Source organism: Palaemon carinicauda, chromosome 10, assembly GCF_036898095.1.
Source record: "Palaemon carinicauda isolate YSFRI2023 chromosome 10, ASM3689809v2, whole genome shotgun sequence".
NCBI lineage: Eukaryota > Metazoa > Arthropoda > Malacostraca > Decapoda > Palaemonidae > Palaemon > Palaemon carinicauda.
This window is the reverse complement of record NC_090734.1, coordinates 160,233,711-160,251,079: the sequence shown is the minus strand read 5'-3', so window position 1 is coordinate 160,251,079 and position 17,369 is coordinate 160,233,711. Positions and strand designations below refer to the sequence as shown.

At 45.7% G+C, this 17,369-nt stretch overlaps 1 protein-coding gene across 2 annotated transcripts in view; it reads left to right on the top strand.

Annotated features, from left to right (window-relative positions):
* The window catches only part of LOC137648923 (glucose-6-phosphate exchanger SLC37A2-like), a 115,864-nt gene that overhangs the window by 93,813 nt on the left and 4,682 nt on the right, over positions 1-17,369 (top strand). For both annotated transcript variants that reach the window (XM_068382115.1, XM_068382114.1), the window contains one exon: positions 13,942-14,143. In XM_068382115.1, the coding sequence (XP_068238216.1) occupies positions 13,942-14,143 (202 nt within the window). The remainder of the gene's footprint in view (positions 1-13,941; positions 14,144-17,369) is intronic.

Sequence of the window (17,369 nt, the reverse complement as noted above, 5' to 3'; positions counted from 1 at the left end):
TTGTTAAGGAATATTTTCTGAATTTGTTTAACCTTGTTTTTCCTAGCACATGAATTTGGTTTAGTATTATAATGAGTCCCTGGTCAGGCTGGGAGGAACGTAGAGAAATGACGTCCCCTTTTTTGTTGAATTTGTTTGATGTCGGCTACCCCCCAAAATTGTGGGAAGTGCCTTGGTATATGTATGTATGTATTATAATAGTTAACTTCATTTAGAAAATTGGGTTGTTGTTTTTGCTTGTTTTTCAATATTAAACTTACCCGATAATCATGTAGCTGTCAACTCCGTTGCCCGACAGAATTCTATGGAGGGATACGCCAGCTATCACAATACTAGAAGGGGGTGTACTTACCAGCGCCACCTGTGGCCAGGTACTCAAGTACTTCTTGTTGACACCTCCTCAATTATTCCTCTGTCGTGCTTCCGGCAAGACGTTCTGGGATACGCTTATGATCTTCGAGTATTTTCACGGCTAATTGGTGAAGTATTCTCTCAGATTTCGGCTGTCGCTTTACTGGAAACCTTCTTATATTAGCTAGATAGCTTTTATATAGTCCTGATTAACGGTTAACGATCTTTTGCTTGATTTTGGAACCCCCTTTGGCTAACTCTTTGGATTCAAGATGTCTGACATTTCGCAAGCCCCCTCCCATAGACGATGTAGGTCTTGCAATAGGCGTATTCCGAAGGCCTCGGTAGATCCTCACACCGCTTGTTCTGACTGTAGGGACAGGCCCTGTCAGTTAGAAAATCGATGTGAGGAATGCGCCGGACTTTCGGAACTGGAATTTGTCCGTCTCTTGAAATATTCAACTAAGTTAGAGAGAGGTAGAGTTAGGAGGAGTTCTTCTCACTCTTCACTTTTTTCCTCTCCTCATGATCCCCTACCTTTTCCTACCCCTGTAGTGGCTACCCCCGAACCTACTGTTTGCCCTCCGCCTGATATGTCTGTTGTTTTGCGTGCTATTCAGGCCTTAGGCGATAAAGTAGAGTCAGTGGTAAGTGATCATAAGTCTCTGATGGCCGAAGTCAAGGAACTTAAGGTCAAGAGTGCAGTGGGTGGAATTAGTGCCAGTGCTGTGACGAGTGCTAGTGTCAGTGCAGTGCCAAGTGCTAGTGTCAGTGCCAGTGTGGTGCGTGAGGATACTTCTGTGCGAGCCAGTCGTCCTCCCAGTCCGGGACCTCTTGCAAGCTCCCAAGCCCAGGGGAGAAGCAATGTCGAAGGGCATAAGGGTTCGGCAGGCCTTGTTAGGCGCACAGAAGTATCCTCGGTGGTTGCGGGCGTGTCTTCCAAAGACCGTCACTCCCACCCGCAGACGATTGAGCCCGTCTTTTTCTCGTCCGCTGATCAACTGTCAGGGAAGAAACGTTGGTCTCAGGTCTCGAGACCACTTAAACGCAGAGTCCAGTCCGCGAGTGCTCAGCCAGGTTGCAGTCATTGGCTCAGCTCTGACTCGCCGCAGTCATCTGTCGACTGCACTCCGCCCAAGAGGAGTAAGGTTCTGCCACAACAGAGCTCGACTGTTAAGGCTTTACCTCAGCCTACTGTAGTTTCTGCCGACCCCAAGTGGACTCTTCTACAGTCCATGCAAGCACAGCTTTCGGACTTGATGCGTGAGTGTCAGGCTGAGAGTGTTGCGCCTCCGCCTCCGCCTCCGCCTACACTCCCTCCGCCTGCGCTCGCTCCGCCTGCGCTCGCTCCGCCTGATCGCAGTACCACCTGCCAGGCGTACGATGTTGAGCCACGTTCTGAGTTTGCTGTTCCCAGTGGTGTTCAGCCTCCGCCTTCTTTAAGGCAACCTTTACAATGGGATCAGGAGGATTATACCTCTCTTCCTCCGCCTCCACTTGCTGCTCCACCAGTGGTGCAACTCTCGGTTGAGGTACAACAACCTCTCCCGTCCATGAGTCAGTCTCCTCAGCTCTCGCTGCAGCGAGCTCAACCCTCCACAAGGCAAGCACCACTACACCTTGGCCTTGCGCCTCAGGAGCCTCAGCTTGCGAGACATTTACCTTGTTCTGCGCAGCCTCAACCTCATCGCGCTCCGCTCACACCACAGGAACAGGAACTTGCTACTCCGCTTCCGCCAACCGCTCAGCAAGCGCAACCCTTGGGTTCAACCACTCATGCTAGGAGTCAGCCTCCTCCACCCATGCGCCTTCCTTCTGCTTCGTCTTTTATTCAGCCTTTGCAGTCTGAGCCTCAGGTTTTCCCTCAACAGTTACTTGAAGAGGAAACCACTAATATTGTTCCTACTCGTTCTGACTCTGCTGTTCAGCATTCTTGTCCGATCTCTTCGCTACACTCGGGTGATGAGGCGTCTGATGATGAGGAGGCACACCTGGATCCCTCGTCAGACGTGGATGAATCCAAGCCTTCTCCACAGTCTATTGACTTTCGTAAGGTCTTGGCTCTGCTTAGGGAGGTTTACCCAGACCACTTTGTCTCTGCTATTCCCCGCTCTCCGCCATCTGAGTTTTCGCTGGGCATACAACAAGCTAAGTCCACCTATACTAAGCTAGTCCTAGCAAGGTCCTCTAAGAGAGCGTTAAGGATCTTAGGGGAGTGGCTGCAGTCTAAGCAACACCTTGGCAAAACTTCTTTCATGTTCCCTCCGACTAAGCTCACTTCGAAAGCGAGCGTTTGGTATGCCACAGGAGAAGCACCAGGCTTGGGAGTACCTGCCTCTGCCCAGGCTGACTTCTCAAGTCTGGTAGACTCGCCTCGGAGAACTGCAATGAGGCGCTCTAAGGTTTGCTGGACCTTCTCAGACCTTGATCACTTACTGAAGGGAGTATTTAGAGCATTTGAGATGTTCAACTTTTTAGACTGGTGCCTGGGGGCCCTCAGCAAGAAGACCTCTCCTGCGGACAAGGATTCTGCCATGCTATTAATGTCCTGCATGGATAAGGCCATTAGGGATGGATCTGGTGAGCTTGCGTCGATGTTTGTATCAGGGGTTTTGAAGAAAAGGGAACAGCTGTGTACCTTCCTTTCCTCCAGCATTACACCTTGTCAAAGGTCACAACTCCTTTTTGCTCCGCTCTCGAAGTTCCTCTTCCCCGAAGAGCTGGTTAAGGACTTGTCTGCTGCCCTGATACAAAAGGACACACACGATCTTGTAGCCTCATCGGCTCGTAAGTCTAAGGTTGCTACCTCAGTCCCCAAGACTTATCGCTCCCCAGTGGCTGATACCCCTGCTACGAGGTTCATACCGCCCTTTCGTGGTAGAGCCCCCAGCCGAGGAAGCTCCCGTCCAGACTCTTACAGGAGCAAGTCTAGGAAAGGCTCCAAGACATCTAAAGGAAAAAACTGACTCTCCGCATCTCCAGACAGCAGTAGGAGCCAGACTCAAGATCTTCTGGCGAGCCTGGGAGAAGAGAGGTGCAGACGCCCAGTCTGTCAGTTGGCTGAGGGACGGTTACAGGATTCCATTCTGCCTCAAACCACCTCTGACCACATCTCCCATCAACCTCTCTCCCAACTACAAAGAAGAGGACAAGAGGCTAGCATTGCACCAGGAGGTGTCGCTACTTGTGCAGAAGAAGGCAGTGGTTATAGTCCGGGACCATCAATCCCCGGGCTTCTACAACCGTCTCTTTCTTGTGGCCAAGAAGACAGGAGGTTGGAGACCGGTGCTGGACGTCAGCGCGCTCAACGCGTATGTCACCAAGCAGACGTTCACGATGGAGACGACGAAGTCGGTCCTAGCAGCGGTCAGACAGGAGGACTGGATGGTCTCGTTGGACTTGAAAGATGCATACTTTCACGTTCCTATTCATCCAGACTCCCAACCTTTCCTGAGATTCGTTTTTGGAAAGGTTGTCTACCAATTCCAAGCCCTGTGTTTTGGCCTAAGCACAGCTTCTATGGTGTTCACTCATCTGATGAGGAATATAGCAAAATTCCTACACTTATCGGACATCAGAGCCTCCCTCTACTTAGACGACTGGCTGTTGAGAGCCTCCACGAGTCGTCGCTGTCTGGAGAATCTCAACTGGACTTTGGACTTAATCAGACAACTGGGTCTGTTAGTCAACATAGAAAAGTCTCAGCTCATTCCCTCCCAATCCATTGTGTACCTGGGAATGGAGATTCGGAGTCAGGATTTTCGGGCTTTTCCATCGGCCCCCAGGATAAGCCAAGCCCTAGAGTGCATCATGAGCATGCTGAAGAGGAGCAGTTGCTCGGTGAGACAGTGGATGAGTCTCACAGGGACCCTTTCATCACTGGCCCTGTTCGTCGAGCTAGGGAGACTCCACCTCCGCCCTCTTCAATTCCATCTTGCAGCTCATTGGGACAAGGGTTCGACTCTCGAAGCAGTCTCTATCCCAATCACCCAAGAGATGAAGACCACTCTCCTGTGGTGGAAGAACAATCTCCTTCTCAGGGAGGGCCTATCGTTGGCTATTCAGACCCCCAATCTTCATCTCTTCTCAGATGCATCGGACTCGGGCTGGGGTGCGACCTTGAACGGACGGGAATGCTCGGGAACGTGGAACGAGGAACAGGGATTGCTCCACATCAACTGCAAGGAGCTACTAGCAGTTCATTTAGCCCTGCTGAACTTCAAGTCCCTCCTGCTAGGCAAAGTGGTGGAGGTGAACTCAGACAACACCACAGCCTTGGCTTACATCTCCAAGCAAGGAGGGACCCATTCGAGGAGCCTATTCGAGATCGCAAGGGACCTCCTCATTTGGTCAAGAGGTCTAAACCTCACTCTGGTCACGAGGTTCATTCAGGGCAATATGAACGTCTCAGCAGATCGCCTAAGCAGAAGGAATCAGGTCATTCCCACGGAATGGACCCTCCACAAGAGTGTGTGCAACAGACTTTGGACCTTGTGGGGTCAACCTACCATAGATCTGTTTGCCACCTCCATAACCAAGAGACTTCCGCTGTACTGTTCCCCTGTTCCAGACCCTGCAGCAGTTCATGTGGATGCTTTTCTACTGAACTGGTCCCATCTCGACCTTTACGCATTCCCACCGTTCAAGATAATAAACAAAGTTCTGCAGAAATTCATCTCGCACGAAGGGACACGGCTGACGCTGGTTGCTCCCCTTTGGCCTGCAAGAGAATGGTTCACAGAGGTACTTCAATGGCTAGTCGACATCCCCAGGACTCTACCTCTAAGAGTGGACCTTCTACGTCAACCTCACGTAGACAGGTTGCACCCAAACCTCCACGCTCTTCGGCTGACTGCCTTCAGACTGTCGAAAGATTCGCTAGAGCTAGAGGCTTTTCGAAGGAGGCAGCCAGTGCGATTGCCAGAGCAAGAAGGGTTTCCACTCGTAGAGTCTACCAATCTAAGTGGGAAGTCTTCCGAAGCTGGTGTAGAGCCAATTCAATATCCTCTACCAATACCTCTGTGACCCAAATAGCTGACTTCCTTCTACATCTTAGGAATGAGAGATCCCTTTCAGCCCCTACGATTAAAGGGTATAGGAGTATGTTGGCTTCAGTTCTCCGCCACAGAGGTTTGGACCTTTCTTCCAACAAGGACCTTCAAGACATTCTTAAGTCTTTTGAGACGTCTAAAGAGCGTCGTCTATCCACTCCAGGCTGGAACCTAGACGTAGTCTTAAGGTTCCTTATGTCATCTAGGTTCGAACCTCTCCAGTCAGCTTCCTTCAAGGACCTTACCCTCAAGACTCTTTTTCTCGTCTGCCTTGCAACAGCTAAGAGAGTCAGTGAGGTTCATGCCTTCAGCAAGAACATTGGTTTCACGACCGAATCTGCAACATGTTCTTTTCAGCTCGGATTCCTAGCAAAGAACGAACTTCCTTCACGTCCTTGGCCTAGATCGTTTGAAATACCTAGCCTCTCCAACATGGTAGGTAACGAACTAGAGAGAGTTCTTTGCCCTGTCAGAGCTCTCAAATATTATCTTAAGAGGTCTAAACCTATTCGAGGACAGTCAGAAGCCTTATGGTGTGCCATCAAGAAACCTTCGAGGCCCATGTCCAAGAACGGGGTTTCGTAAAAGGCTTCTGATTAGAGAAGCCCATTCTCACTTAAAGGAGGAAGACCTTGCATTGCTGAAGGTAAGGACCCACGAAGTAAGAGCCGTAGCTACTTCGATGGCCTTTAATAAAACCGTTCTCTGCAGAGCATAATGGATGCAACCTATTGGAGGAGCAAGTCAGTGTTTGCATCATTTTATCTTAAAGATGTCCAGTCTCTTTACGAGAACTGCTACACCCTGGGACCATTCGTAGCAGCGAGTGCAGTAGTAGGTGAGGGCTCAGCCACTACATTCCCTTAATCCCATAACCTTTTTTAACCTTTCTCTTGAATGCTTTTATTGTTGTTTTTATGGTTGTTACGGTAGGCTAAGAAGCCTTCCGCATCCTTTTGATTTGGCGGGTGGTCTATTCATTCTTGAGAAGCGCCTGGGTTAGAGGTTTTGTAGAGGTCCTTTAGTAGGGGTTGCAACCCTATATACTTTAGCACCTTTGGGTTGATTCAGCCTCCAAGAGGAACGCTGCGCTCAGTAAGGAAGACGAACTTAAAAAAGAGGCAGAGTAACGGTTCAATTCGACTTCCTTACCAGGTACTTATTATTTCATTGTTATTTGAGATAACTGTTATATGAAATATGGGATACTTAGCTATCCTTTAATCTTGTACACTGGTTTTCACCCACCCCCCTGGGTGTGAATCAGCTACATGATTATCGGGTAAGTTTAATATTGAAAAATGTTATTTTTATTAATAAAATAAATTTTTGAATATACTTACCCGATAATCATGATTTAATCGACCCTCCCTTCCTCCCCATAGAGAACCAGTGGACCGAGGAATAATTGAGGAGGTGTCAACAAGAAGTACTTGAGTACCTGGCCACAGGTGGCGCTGGTAAGTACACCCCCTTCTAGTATTGTGATAGCTGGCGTATCCCTCCATAGAATTCTGTCGGGCAACGGAGTTGACAGCTACATGATTATCGGGTAAGTATATTCAAAAATTTATTTTATTAATAAAAATAACATTTTTACTTAAAAGTTTGTTTTTAGAAAAAAAAATTATATATGCTCTTGCAGAAATGCAAATATTATTGGATGAAAACTGGGTTTCCTGACTACTATGCCAAGTAATTAAATTTATACTCTAATACAGTAGTAGACTACTTAAAGTTATCTTCATTTTTAGGACTCTTGTTGTTACCTTTTAGTCAATGAGTCCCAAATTGCTATGAGTGAAGTTGGGTGTGGTAGAGCTTTATAAAATCAGTAATCTGTAGTTTTCAATATTAATCTTACCCGATAATCATGTAGCTGTCAACTCTGTTGCCGACAGAAATCTACGGTCGGGATACGCCAGCGATCGCTATACAGGTGGGGGTGTACACAACAGCGCCATCTGTGGTCAGGTACTCCAGTACTTCTTGTCAACACCACCTCAATTTTTCCTCTGTCGTGCCTCCGGCTAGACCTACATGGATACGCTGTTGATTCTGGAGTTATTGTTCACGATTTGGTGATGTATTTGCTCTAGAGTTTAGCCTTCGCTATTCAGGAAGCTTTATCATTAGCTTAGCAAGTTTTTTGGAATTAATTTGATTTAATTTTGGTGACGAAGAGAGTATGAACTCTCTTTCACTTTTAAATGGCCGACCCTTCCCTTAGACGGAAGTGTTGGTGTCGAAGAGAGTATAGACTCTCTTTCTTAATTTTGCTTAACAAAGTTATAGATTTATTTTATATCTCTCCGCCTTTTATAGGCCTCTTCGATTAACTTCCTTTTATTATAAACTTATTAAAATTAATTTTTATGTTTTGTTTATATGCGACCTTTCCTAATAGTAGGCGGTCTTTTCTTGGAACCGAAGTTAATTAACATTGAGCCCGTCATTTCGTTTTTACCTGTTAACATTTTATGCTATTTTAATGTTTTTGAAAGAATTTCTTTGATAGTCTCGTACTGTTTTCAAAGTTGAACTAACGTTTTGTTTTGTCTCTGCAGTTGTTGACGTTCAGAACGTTCAACTTGCGCTCTATCGTTACGATAGAGAGAGAGTATTCACGGTTTCACGTTGCAGTAAGAGTAAACCGATTCTAGCGTTTTGTTCATTCTTTCTTAGCTTAAATGGTTTTAATTCTAATAAAGGAACTTTTTATTTGGGAAATCTTTCAGTTTTTTTTTTTTTTTCCTTTAACAATAATATGTTTTAACGATATAATTGGGCTCATCTCTCAGGTTCTAAGTCAAAAGAGAGAGAGAGAGAGATAGAGACGGAGGGAGAGAGAGGAGGGTAAACGTTTCGTTCAAGCGGGTAACGTTGTTATCGTTTTTGCTCTTCTCCCTAGTCTCTTTAGGGGAAGAAGGTAAACGTTTCTAGAGTTTTATTCTTGTTCCCAGGCTTTATGCGGTGAGAGATTTTAAACGTAGTTTATTTGATCTAGTGTTTAGTCTCTTTTCCAGCCACTGAATTATTTATCTTTCATTATGTTTTTCTGTTACATTGTAATACTGTTTTCGCAATTACTAACTTTTAATGAAGGATAGAATTGCGTGTTTCAGGTACAAACCACTTAAAGTTTCGAGTTCAGTGAAATAAGTGCAAACAGAAAATCAAAAGTGATAAAGTGATAAGCGCAAAGTGTTACAGTGTTGCGTTCGAGGGTTCGTCTGTTCGTGCCAGTTGTTCGCCTAGTCTGGGACCTCTTACAAGCTCCCAAGCCCAGGGGAGAAGTAACGTCGAAGGACTTATGGGTTCATCAGGCCTTGATCGACGAACAGACGTTTCCCTCCATGGTTTCGGGTGTAACCAACTCACGTAGCCGACGTGATCACCCCACCCACACAAAGACGAGAGAGCCCATTTATTCCTCGTCTGCGGAAGAGGTTTCTCGCAGAAACCATGGACCAAATCTTGCAGCTTTTAAGTGCAAGTCGGTCCCTTCCGCGCAAGTCCAACTCCTAGGCGTAGCCATTAGCACTGGGTCAGTTCGGACTTGCTGCAGTACGACAACTGCACACCTCCCAGAGAGGCAAGGTGGTACCGCAACAGGCAGTAACTCCGTCTGTTGCCGCACCAGCTGTTTTAGACCCTCAGTCTCAACGGACAGTAGCTCCGTTTGTTGTTGTCTTTCATAGACCCTAGTGGTCTATGCTGCAGACAATGCAGTCTCAGCTTGCGGTTTTGATGCAGGAGTTTCAGGCAGAGAAGGTTAGCACACCTCCTCCTGCGAGCGCTCCTCCACCTCTGCGCAGTCCACCCTGCCAGACGTATGATGTTGAGGCTCCTTGAGGCAGGAGCCTCTTGCTATGCGGCAACCTCCTCAACCCTTGAGGCAGGAGCCTCATGCGTTGCGGCAACCTCCTCCACCCATGAGGCAGGAGCCTCATGCGTTGCGGCAACCTCCTCCACCCATGAGGCAGCAGCCTCATGCTATGCGGCAACCTCCTCTACCCATGAGGCAGGAGCCTCATGCTATGAGGAGCCTCATGCTATGCGGCATCCTCCTCAACCCATGAGGCAGGAGCCTCATGCTATGCGGCAACCTCCTCTACCCATGAGGCAGGAGCCTCATGCTATGCGGCATCCTCCTCAAACCATGAGGCAGGAGCCTCATGCTATGCGGCATCCTCCTCAACCCATGAGGCAGGAGCCTCATGCTATGAGGAGCCTCATGCTTTGCGGCATCCTCCTCAACCCATGAGGCAGGGACCTCATGCTATGAGGAGCCTCATGCTATGCGGCATCCTCCTCAACCCATGAGGCAGGAGCCTCATGCTATGCGGCAACCTCCTCTACCCATGAGGCTGGAGCCTCATGCTATGCGGCATCCTCCTCAACCCATGAGGCAGGAGCCTCATGCTATGCGGCATCCTCCTCAACCCATGAGGCAGGAGCCTCATGCTATGAGGAGCCTCATGCTATGCGGCATCCTCCTCAAACCATGAGGCAGGAGCCTCAAGCTATGCGGCAACCGCCTCAACCCATGAGGCAGGAGCCTCATACTATGCGGCATCCTCCTCAACGCATGCGGCATGAGCCTCATCCCTTGCAGCATGAGCCTCATCCCATGCAGCATGAGCCTCATACCATGCAGCATGAGCCTCATCCCATGCAGCATGAGCCTCATCCCATGCAGCATAAGCCGCACGCCATGCAACATGCTCTGCTTACCTTACAGCATGCTCTACATACAGCATGCTCGGCATACAGCATGCTCTGCATACCTTGCCGCATGCTCCTCAGTCACACATCTTTGGTTGTTGCCAACTCACAAGACTGTCAAGCAGTTTCATAACGTTGCCTTCTGGTCTGCTGCTTTTGCACCAGTGAAACCCTCACTGAGAGAACTTAGCTTTTCTCGGATATGGTTCCTGTAGATGAGAAAGTGCTTCTCTCCCTCCTTCTGATATTCCCTTGAGGACTCTGTCATTTGGAGAGGAGCCTTTAGCTGCTTAGCCTCCTATGGACTTTTATTTAAGCATAACATGCTTCCAGGGAGGGTAATGGTTCCACTTCAGTCGCTAACCCCGTCTGTTACCACACCTGCTCCCATAGACCTTGAGCTTTGTTGCAAGACATGCAGTCCAAGCTTAGTCCTTGTTAGAGGATTTTTTGTTTACGGAGTCAGTGTGTCACTGGGAAGACGTTCAACAACCAGCAGAAGTGACTTGTTGTGACGCAGTGCGGCAACCTCAGCAACCCGATAAGGAGTTGTCTGTACGACCCAGACAGTCTAGACAGTTTCGGGTTGTCGCTGTACTTCCTCGCTTCCCCATGGTTGACAGTTCACAGACTGTGCAGCAGTACCATGATCTTGTGTCCGGCTCCGTCAGACGACTGGCTTTTAAGAGCTCCCACAAGTCGTCGCTGTCTGGAGATTCTCAGATGGACTATGGATCTGACCAAGGAACTGGGCCTCCTGGTCAATTTTGAGGAGTCCCAGCTCGTCCCATCCCAGACCATTGTCTACCTGGGTATGGATCTTCAGAGTCGAGCTTTTCGGGCTTTTCCGTCGGCCCCAAGGATCTACCAAGCCCTAGAATGCATCCAGAGCATGCTGAGAAGGAACCGATGCTCAGTCAGGTAGTGGATGAGTCTAACAGGGACACTTTCATCGCTGGCCCTGTTCATCGAGTTAGGGAGACGCCACCTCCGCCCCCTTCAGTATCATCTAGCTGCTCACTGGATAAAGGACATGACGCTAGAGACGGTCTCAGTTCCTGTTTCCGAAGAGAGGAGGTCTACTCTCACGTGGTGAAAGAACAGCTTTCTTCTCAAGGAAGTCTACCTTTGGCTGTTCAGAAACCCGACCGCCGTCTCTTCTCTGACGCATCAGACACGGGCTGGGGTGCGACTTTGGACGGACAGGAATGCTCGGGAACATGGAATCAGGAGCAAAGGACACTTCACATCAATTGCAAGGAGCTGTTGGCGGTTCATCTGGCCTTGATAAACTTCAAGTCCCTCCAGCTTAACAAGGTGGTGGAGGTGGACTCTGACAACACCACAGCCTTGGCTTACATCTCCAAGCAGGGAGGGACTCATTCGTGGAAGTTGTTCTAGATCGCAAGGGACCTCCTCATCTGGTCAGAAGATCGAAAGCTCACGCTGGTAACGAGGTTCATTCAGGGCGATATGAATGTCATGGCAGATCGCCTCAGCCGGAAGGGTCAGGTCATCCCCACAGAGTGGACCCTTCACAAGAATGTTTGCAGCAGACTTTGGGCCCTGTGGGGTCATCCAACCATAGATCTGTTCGCTACCTCGATAACCTAGAGGCTCCCGTTGTATTGTTCTCCGATTCCAGACCCAGCAGCAGTTCACGTGGATGCTTTTCTGCTGGATTGGTCCCATCTCGACCTGTATGCATTCCCGCCGTTCAAGATTGTCAACAGGGTACTTCAGAAGTTCGCCTCTCGCAAAGGGACACGGCTGACGTTGGTTGGCTCCGCTCTGGCCCGCGAGAGAATGGTTCATAGAGGTACTGCAATGGCTGGTCGACATTCCCAGGACTCTTCCTCTAGGAGTGGACCTTCTACGTCTACCTCACGTAAAGAAGGTACACCCAAACCTCCACGCTCTTCGTATGACTGCCTTCAGACTTTCGAAAGACTCTCAAGAGCTAGGGGCTTTTCGAAGGAGGCAGCCAGAGCGATTGCCAGAGCAAGGAGGACATCCACTCTCAGAGTCTATCAGTCTAAAGGGGAAGTCTTCCGAAGCTGGTACAAGGCCAATGCAGTTTCCTCAACCAGTACCACTGTAACCCAGATTGCTGACTTCCTGTTACATCTAAGGAACGTAAGATCCCTTTCAGCTCCTACGATCAAGGGTTACAGAAGTATGTTGGCAGCGGTTTTCCGCCACAGAGGCTTGGATCTTTCCACCAACAAAGATCTACAGGACCTCCTTAGGTCTTTTGAGACCTCAAAGGAACGTCGGTTGTCCACTCCAGGCTGGAATCTAGACGTGGTCCTAAGGTTCCTTATGTCATCAAGATTTGAACCTCTCCAATCAGCCTCTTTTAAGGACCTCACATTAAAAACTCTTTTCCTCGTGTGCTTGACAACAGCTAAAAGAGTAAGTGAGATCCACGCCTTCAGCAGGAACATAGTTTTCACATCTGAAACGGCTACATGTTCCTTGCAGCTCGGTTTTTTGCTAAAACGAGATTCCTTCACGTCCTTGGCCTAAGTCGTTCGAGATCCCAAGCCTGTCCAACTTGGTGGGGAACGAACTGGAGAGAGTACTTTGCCCAGTTAGAGCTCTTAGGTACTATCTAAAAAGGTCATAACCTTTACGAGGACAATCAGAAGCCTTATGGTGTGCTATCAAGAAGCCTTCTCTTCCAAGGTCTAAGAACTCAGTTTCTTACTAATTCAGGCTCCTGATTAGGGAAGCACATTCTCATCTGAAGGAAGAAGACCTTGCTTTGCTGAAGGTAAGGACACATGAAGTGAGAGCTGTGGCTACTTCAGTGGCCTTCAAACAGAACCGTTCTCTGCAGAGTGTTATGGATGCAACCTATTGGAGAAGCAAGTCAGTGTTCGCATCATTCTATCTCAAAGATGTCCAGTCTCTTTACGAGAACTGCTACACCCTGGGACCATTCGTAGCAACGAATGCAGTAGTAGGCGGGGGCTCAGCCACTACATTCCCATAATCCCATAACCTTTTTAACCTTTCTCTTGAATACTTTTTATGGGTTGTACGGTCGGCTAAGAAGCCTTCCACATCCTTGTTGATTTGGCGGGTGGTCAATTCTTTCTTGAGAAGCGCCGAGGTTAAAGGTTGTGATGAGGTCCTTTAGTATGGGTTGCAGCCCTTTATACTTCAGCACCTAAGAGTCGTTCAGCATCCTAAGAGGACCGCTACGCTCAGTAAGAAAGACGTACTTAATAAAGGCAGAGTAATGGTTCAAGTCGTCTTCCTTACCAGGTACTTATTTATTTTATGTTATTTTTGAATAACTAATAAAATAAAATACGGGATACTTAGCTTCTTTGTTAACATGTATGCTGGTCTCCACCCACCACCCTGGGTGTGAATCAGCTACATGATTATCGGGTAAGATTAATATTGAAAAATGTTATTTTCATTAGTAAAATAAATTTTTGAATATACTTACCCGATAATCATGATTTAATTGACCCACCCTTCCTCCCCATAGAGAACCAGTGGACCGAGGAAAAAATTGAGGTGGTGTTGACAAGAAGTACTGGAGTACCTGACCACAGATGGCGCTGTTGTGTACACCCCCACCTGTATAGCGATCGCTGGCGTATCCCGACCGTAGATTTCTGTCGGCAACAGAGTTGACAGCTACATGATTATCGGGTAAGTATATTCAAAAATTTATTTTACTAATGAAAATAACATATTAATAAGAGAAATACTAATGGTTTATTTTTACTTTTGCTTTTAATCAATAATACAGTTTCGTACATGGTTGTTGATTTTGTTCTTTTCTTTTCAGATGTTTGTCTACAATCTATATGGAGACTTAACCTTTGGGTTCAATGTTTTCCTCCTCATAGTAGTAGGAACATTAGTGAATGGTCCATATGCCTTGATAACTACAGCAGTTTCAGCTGATCTTGGAACCCACGAGTCTATAAGAGGCAACGCAAAAGCTCTAGCTACGGTATCTTCCATTATTGACGGGACCGGTTCTATAGGTTAGTACTGAATTCAACTACTTTGGGATTTTCTCAAGTGGATTGCAACCGTTGATCTGAAGTTTTGGTAGAAGTTATTAAATAGGTAACTTAATTACCAATAAAAACTCTTATTCCTAAAGCTGAAGAATGTAGTGGTAAACTCACTACTATAATCCCTGAATACATGCTTAGGGTTGATAAGGTAATAGTCAGATCCATGGTTAAAGAAGTGAAGTGGTAGCTAGAAGCTGTTAATTTCCGAAATATCCCTCCACTTGAAGCTGTTTTATTTGTAGTGGGTAGTTTGGACAAAATTTTACACCCGAAAGAGTGGTCAGAACACGAAAGCGGTGAAGAAATTTTGTATTATACGAATATATCCATTAAGAACTTGTAGACTTTAGTTTTGTCGTTTTTGGCAGCTGAGTTTTAAGAGTTTTTGATAAGGAAGAATGCTATTATTGTTGAAGAAAAGGCATATTTTCTTTCAGGACACTTAACCAAGAGATAGAAAAATGTTGTTCAAGGAAATCAGGTGCCTAACCTTTCATTGAAATGCTATCAAGAGGGTATACAAGTTCTGTACAAAGAATATTGTCTGCATGATCCCTCAGTGGTATTTTAGATTTGTATGAATCATCATTGGAATTTCATTATTCAAAAAAATGTCAATGAATTATATACTGCACAGGATTATTTAGAAGCTGTTCAGAGAAGGAAGGTGTGCATTATCTGTGGAACCATGCTGTATTAAGGGGTATATTTAAAAAAATATGCTACATTATTATTAACTAGTTTAACCAAACTTATAGGGCTAGCCAAGTTAGAGAATGGAGTTTGTTTCATTTATAGAAAAATCCTAATGGTATTTCCTTTAGAATTTGTACCAACAGCAAATACTGTAGTGATTCCCACTTTTCATATTTTTATTAACCACTGCACTTATGAAAAATGAATGATTCTTACGCGGATATAAATCGTCGTCCTTTGATAAGAGTATGATTTCAGCAAAGGTGGAAACTGCTGTTAAACCTTATAACAAGGTGTAGGTAGTTACTAGCGGGTAGCAGTGGAAGCCCCGAGTAGCAACTTATGACTTCATCTGCCAAGTTATGCAAACGTATGCTAAGTGTTCCTAACTTGGCGTACAGTATTTAATTTTCTTATCCCACTTTCAGTTTGTTTCATTACTGAACGTTAATAGTATGGAGAAACTGCGAGTAGGCATGTGGTCTTGCCCAAGAGTTTCTTGTCAGTAGTGTGTGGAACTTAAATGGGCAAGTTGGCTTTGGATCCACATTCGTTATTTTGTTGTAGATGTCATTATATGCTCACAGTCATCTCCCTTTGAGAAATTTAAGGAGTGGTCGTCCTCCCAGTGACAGGAGGAGAAAGTAGAGAGCAAAGCAAGAAGAGTCCTGGCTTTTTGGGTCTTGCTCGAAGTCGTAAGAAATTTGCTTCTTTCTCCCCTGGTCTTCTGATGCTTCGGTGTTAGCTTCCTTTGAGAGGAAGGCGACAAATGATGACAATGTCCATTTAACGTTAGGGTAAGCCCAGAGGAAGCCAGCTTTACCTACTTCCCTTAAAAAAGCAGGGATCTCCTCCCCTTATGATGATCCCAAAGAAATATAAATTTCAGGTAGCAATAAAGACAAGGACAGGATTACATGTTGGTGCTGATGTAATATTCATTTCGAAGATATTTTGACCAAGTTAAGTAATTATATAAACGATACTCCCTTTTTATTTGTATGTGGGCATATTCATCATGCAGTAGCAGGAGCTTGAGACCAGCTGATCACAACCAAAGGTAAAAGAAAGAAGTCAGTAATTGTTAACTTTCTTAAATGATGATATTTTAAAATGCAAAAACTTCGTCTGCTAAAATCAGGCACAGTGTTTGAAAGCCTTAGTGTACAATCGAACATAGATTGAGGCAAAGTATAAGTATATTTAGTGTGCAGTATTTAATAGACACTGTGTAAGGGAACAAAGATTTTCGTTTTTTCTGCGATACAGTTGGGCCTCAATACTGTATTCGCAGCAGTTGGCATTACAAAGACAGGCGCGAAGTTTGAGAATCTGTGCATGTTTGCTGCCCTAGGCTGGGTCAACCCATAACCTACCGACTCACTGGCCATTACCTACCTGCGGTTGAATAACACACTAGGTAACCTACTGTACTGCACTGTATTCTTTTCATGTGCTTTCTATCATGGTATTTTAGTTCATACTAATTTTCCGAGGTAATTGTACACATTAACACAGCTTCAGTACAAGGTAAGAAGACTCATAAAGTGAAAGTCATCGCCACACCATGCTCTGTATAATACTGGAACAATAAAACACTTGTTCGTATCTAACAGCCCTCACTGATACTGTAGAGTAAAAAAAGTCATTAAGAGTAAATGGTTTGAATGCACCCAAAATTGAAAACAAGATCTAAAAATGTTTTAACCCTTTTACCCCCAAAGGACTTACTGGTACGTTTCACAAAACTCATCCCTTTACCCCCATGGACGTACCGGTACGTCCTTGCAAAAAACTGCTATTTACATTTTTTTTTTGCATATTTTTGATAATATTTTGAGAAAAATCAGTCATTTTCCAAGAGAATGAGACCAACCTGACCTCTGTATGATGAAAATTAAGGCTGTTAGAGCAATTTAAAAAAAAATATACTGTACTGCAAAATGTGCTGGAAAAAAATAACCCCTGGGAGTTAAGGGTTCGAAAATTCCAAATAGTTTGGGGGTAAAAGGGTTAATAAAGCACTACTGTATTATCTTTTTAAGAACATGATTTTATAGAATGCAATGATATCTGCTTAAACTAGTCGGTCTGAGCTGACGAAATCGAATGTCGTGTTTTAAGAATTCGTATACAATACGGTATGATACTGCAAATACACTATATAAGTAGTTCTTTATCAATGTACGTATAAATATGTATCCTACCAAAAGTAAAAGAAATAAATTAAAAAAAATATAACCAAAACATTACCAATGTTTACAAAGTTGTAGTGGCAAATAACCAACACTCTCTCTCTCTCTCTCTCTCTCTCTCTCTCTCTCTCTCTCTCTCTCTCTCTCTCTCTCTCAGAGAAGTAGGTGCTACATTAGCCTGTAGGAGGAACTTATCAATGGGTCAATTCCTGTAGGCTAGAGTCTGTAGATACCAGACAACCTTCACAGCACACTATTTACGGGAGTGCAACTACATGTCACTTGATACGTTTTCTTTA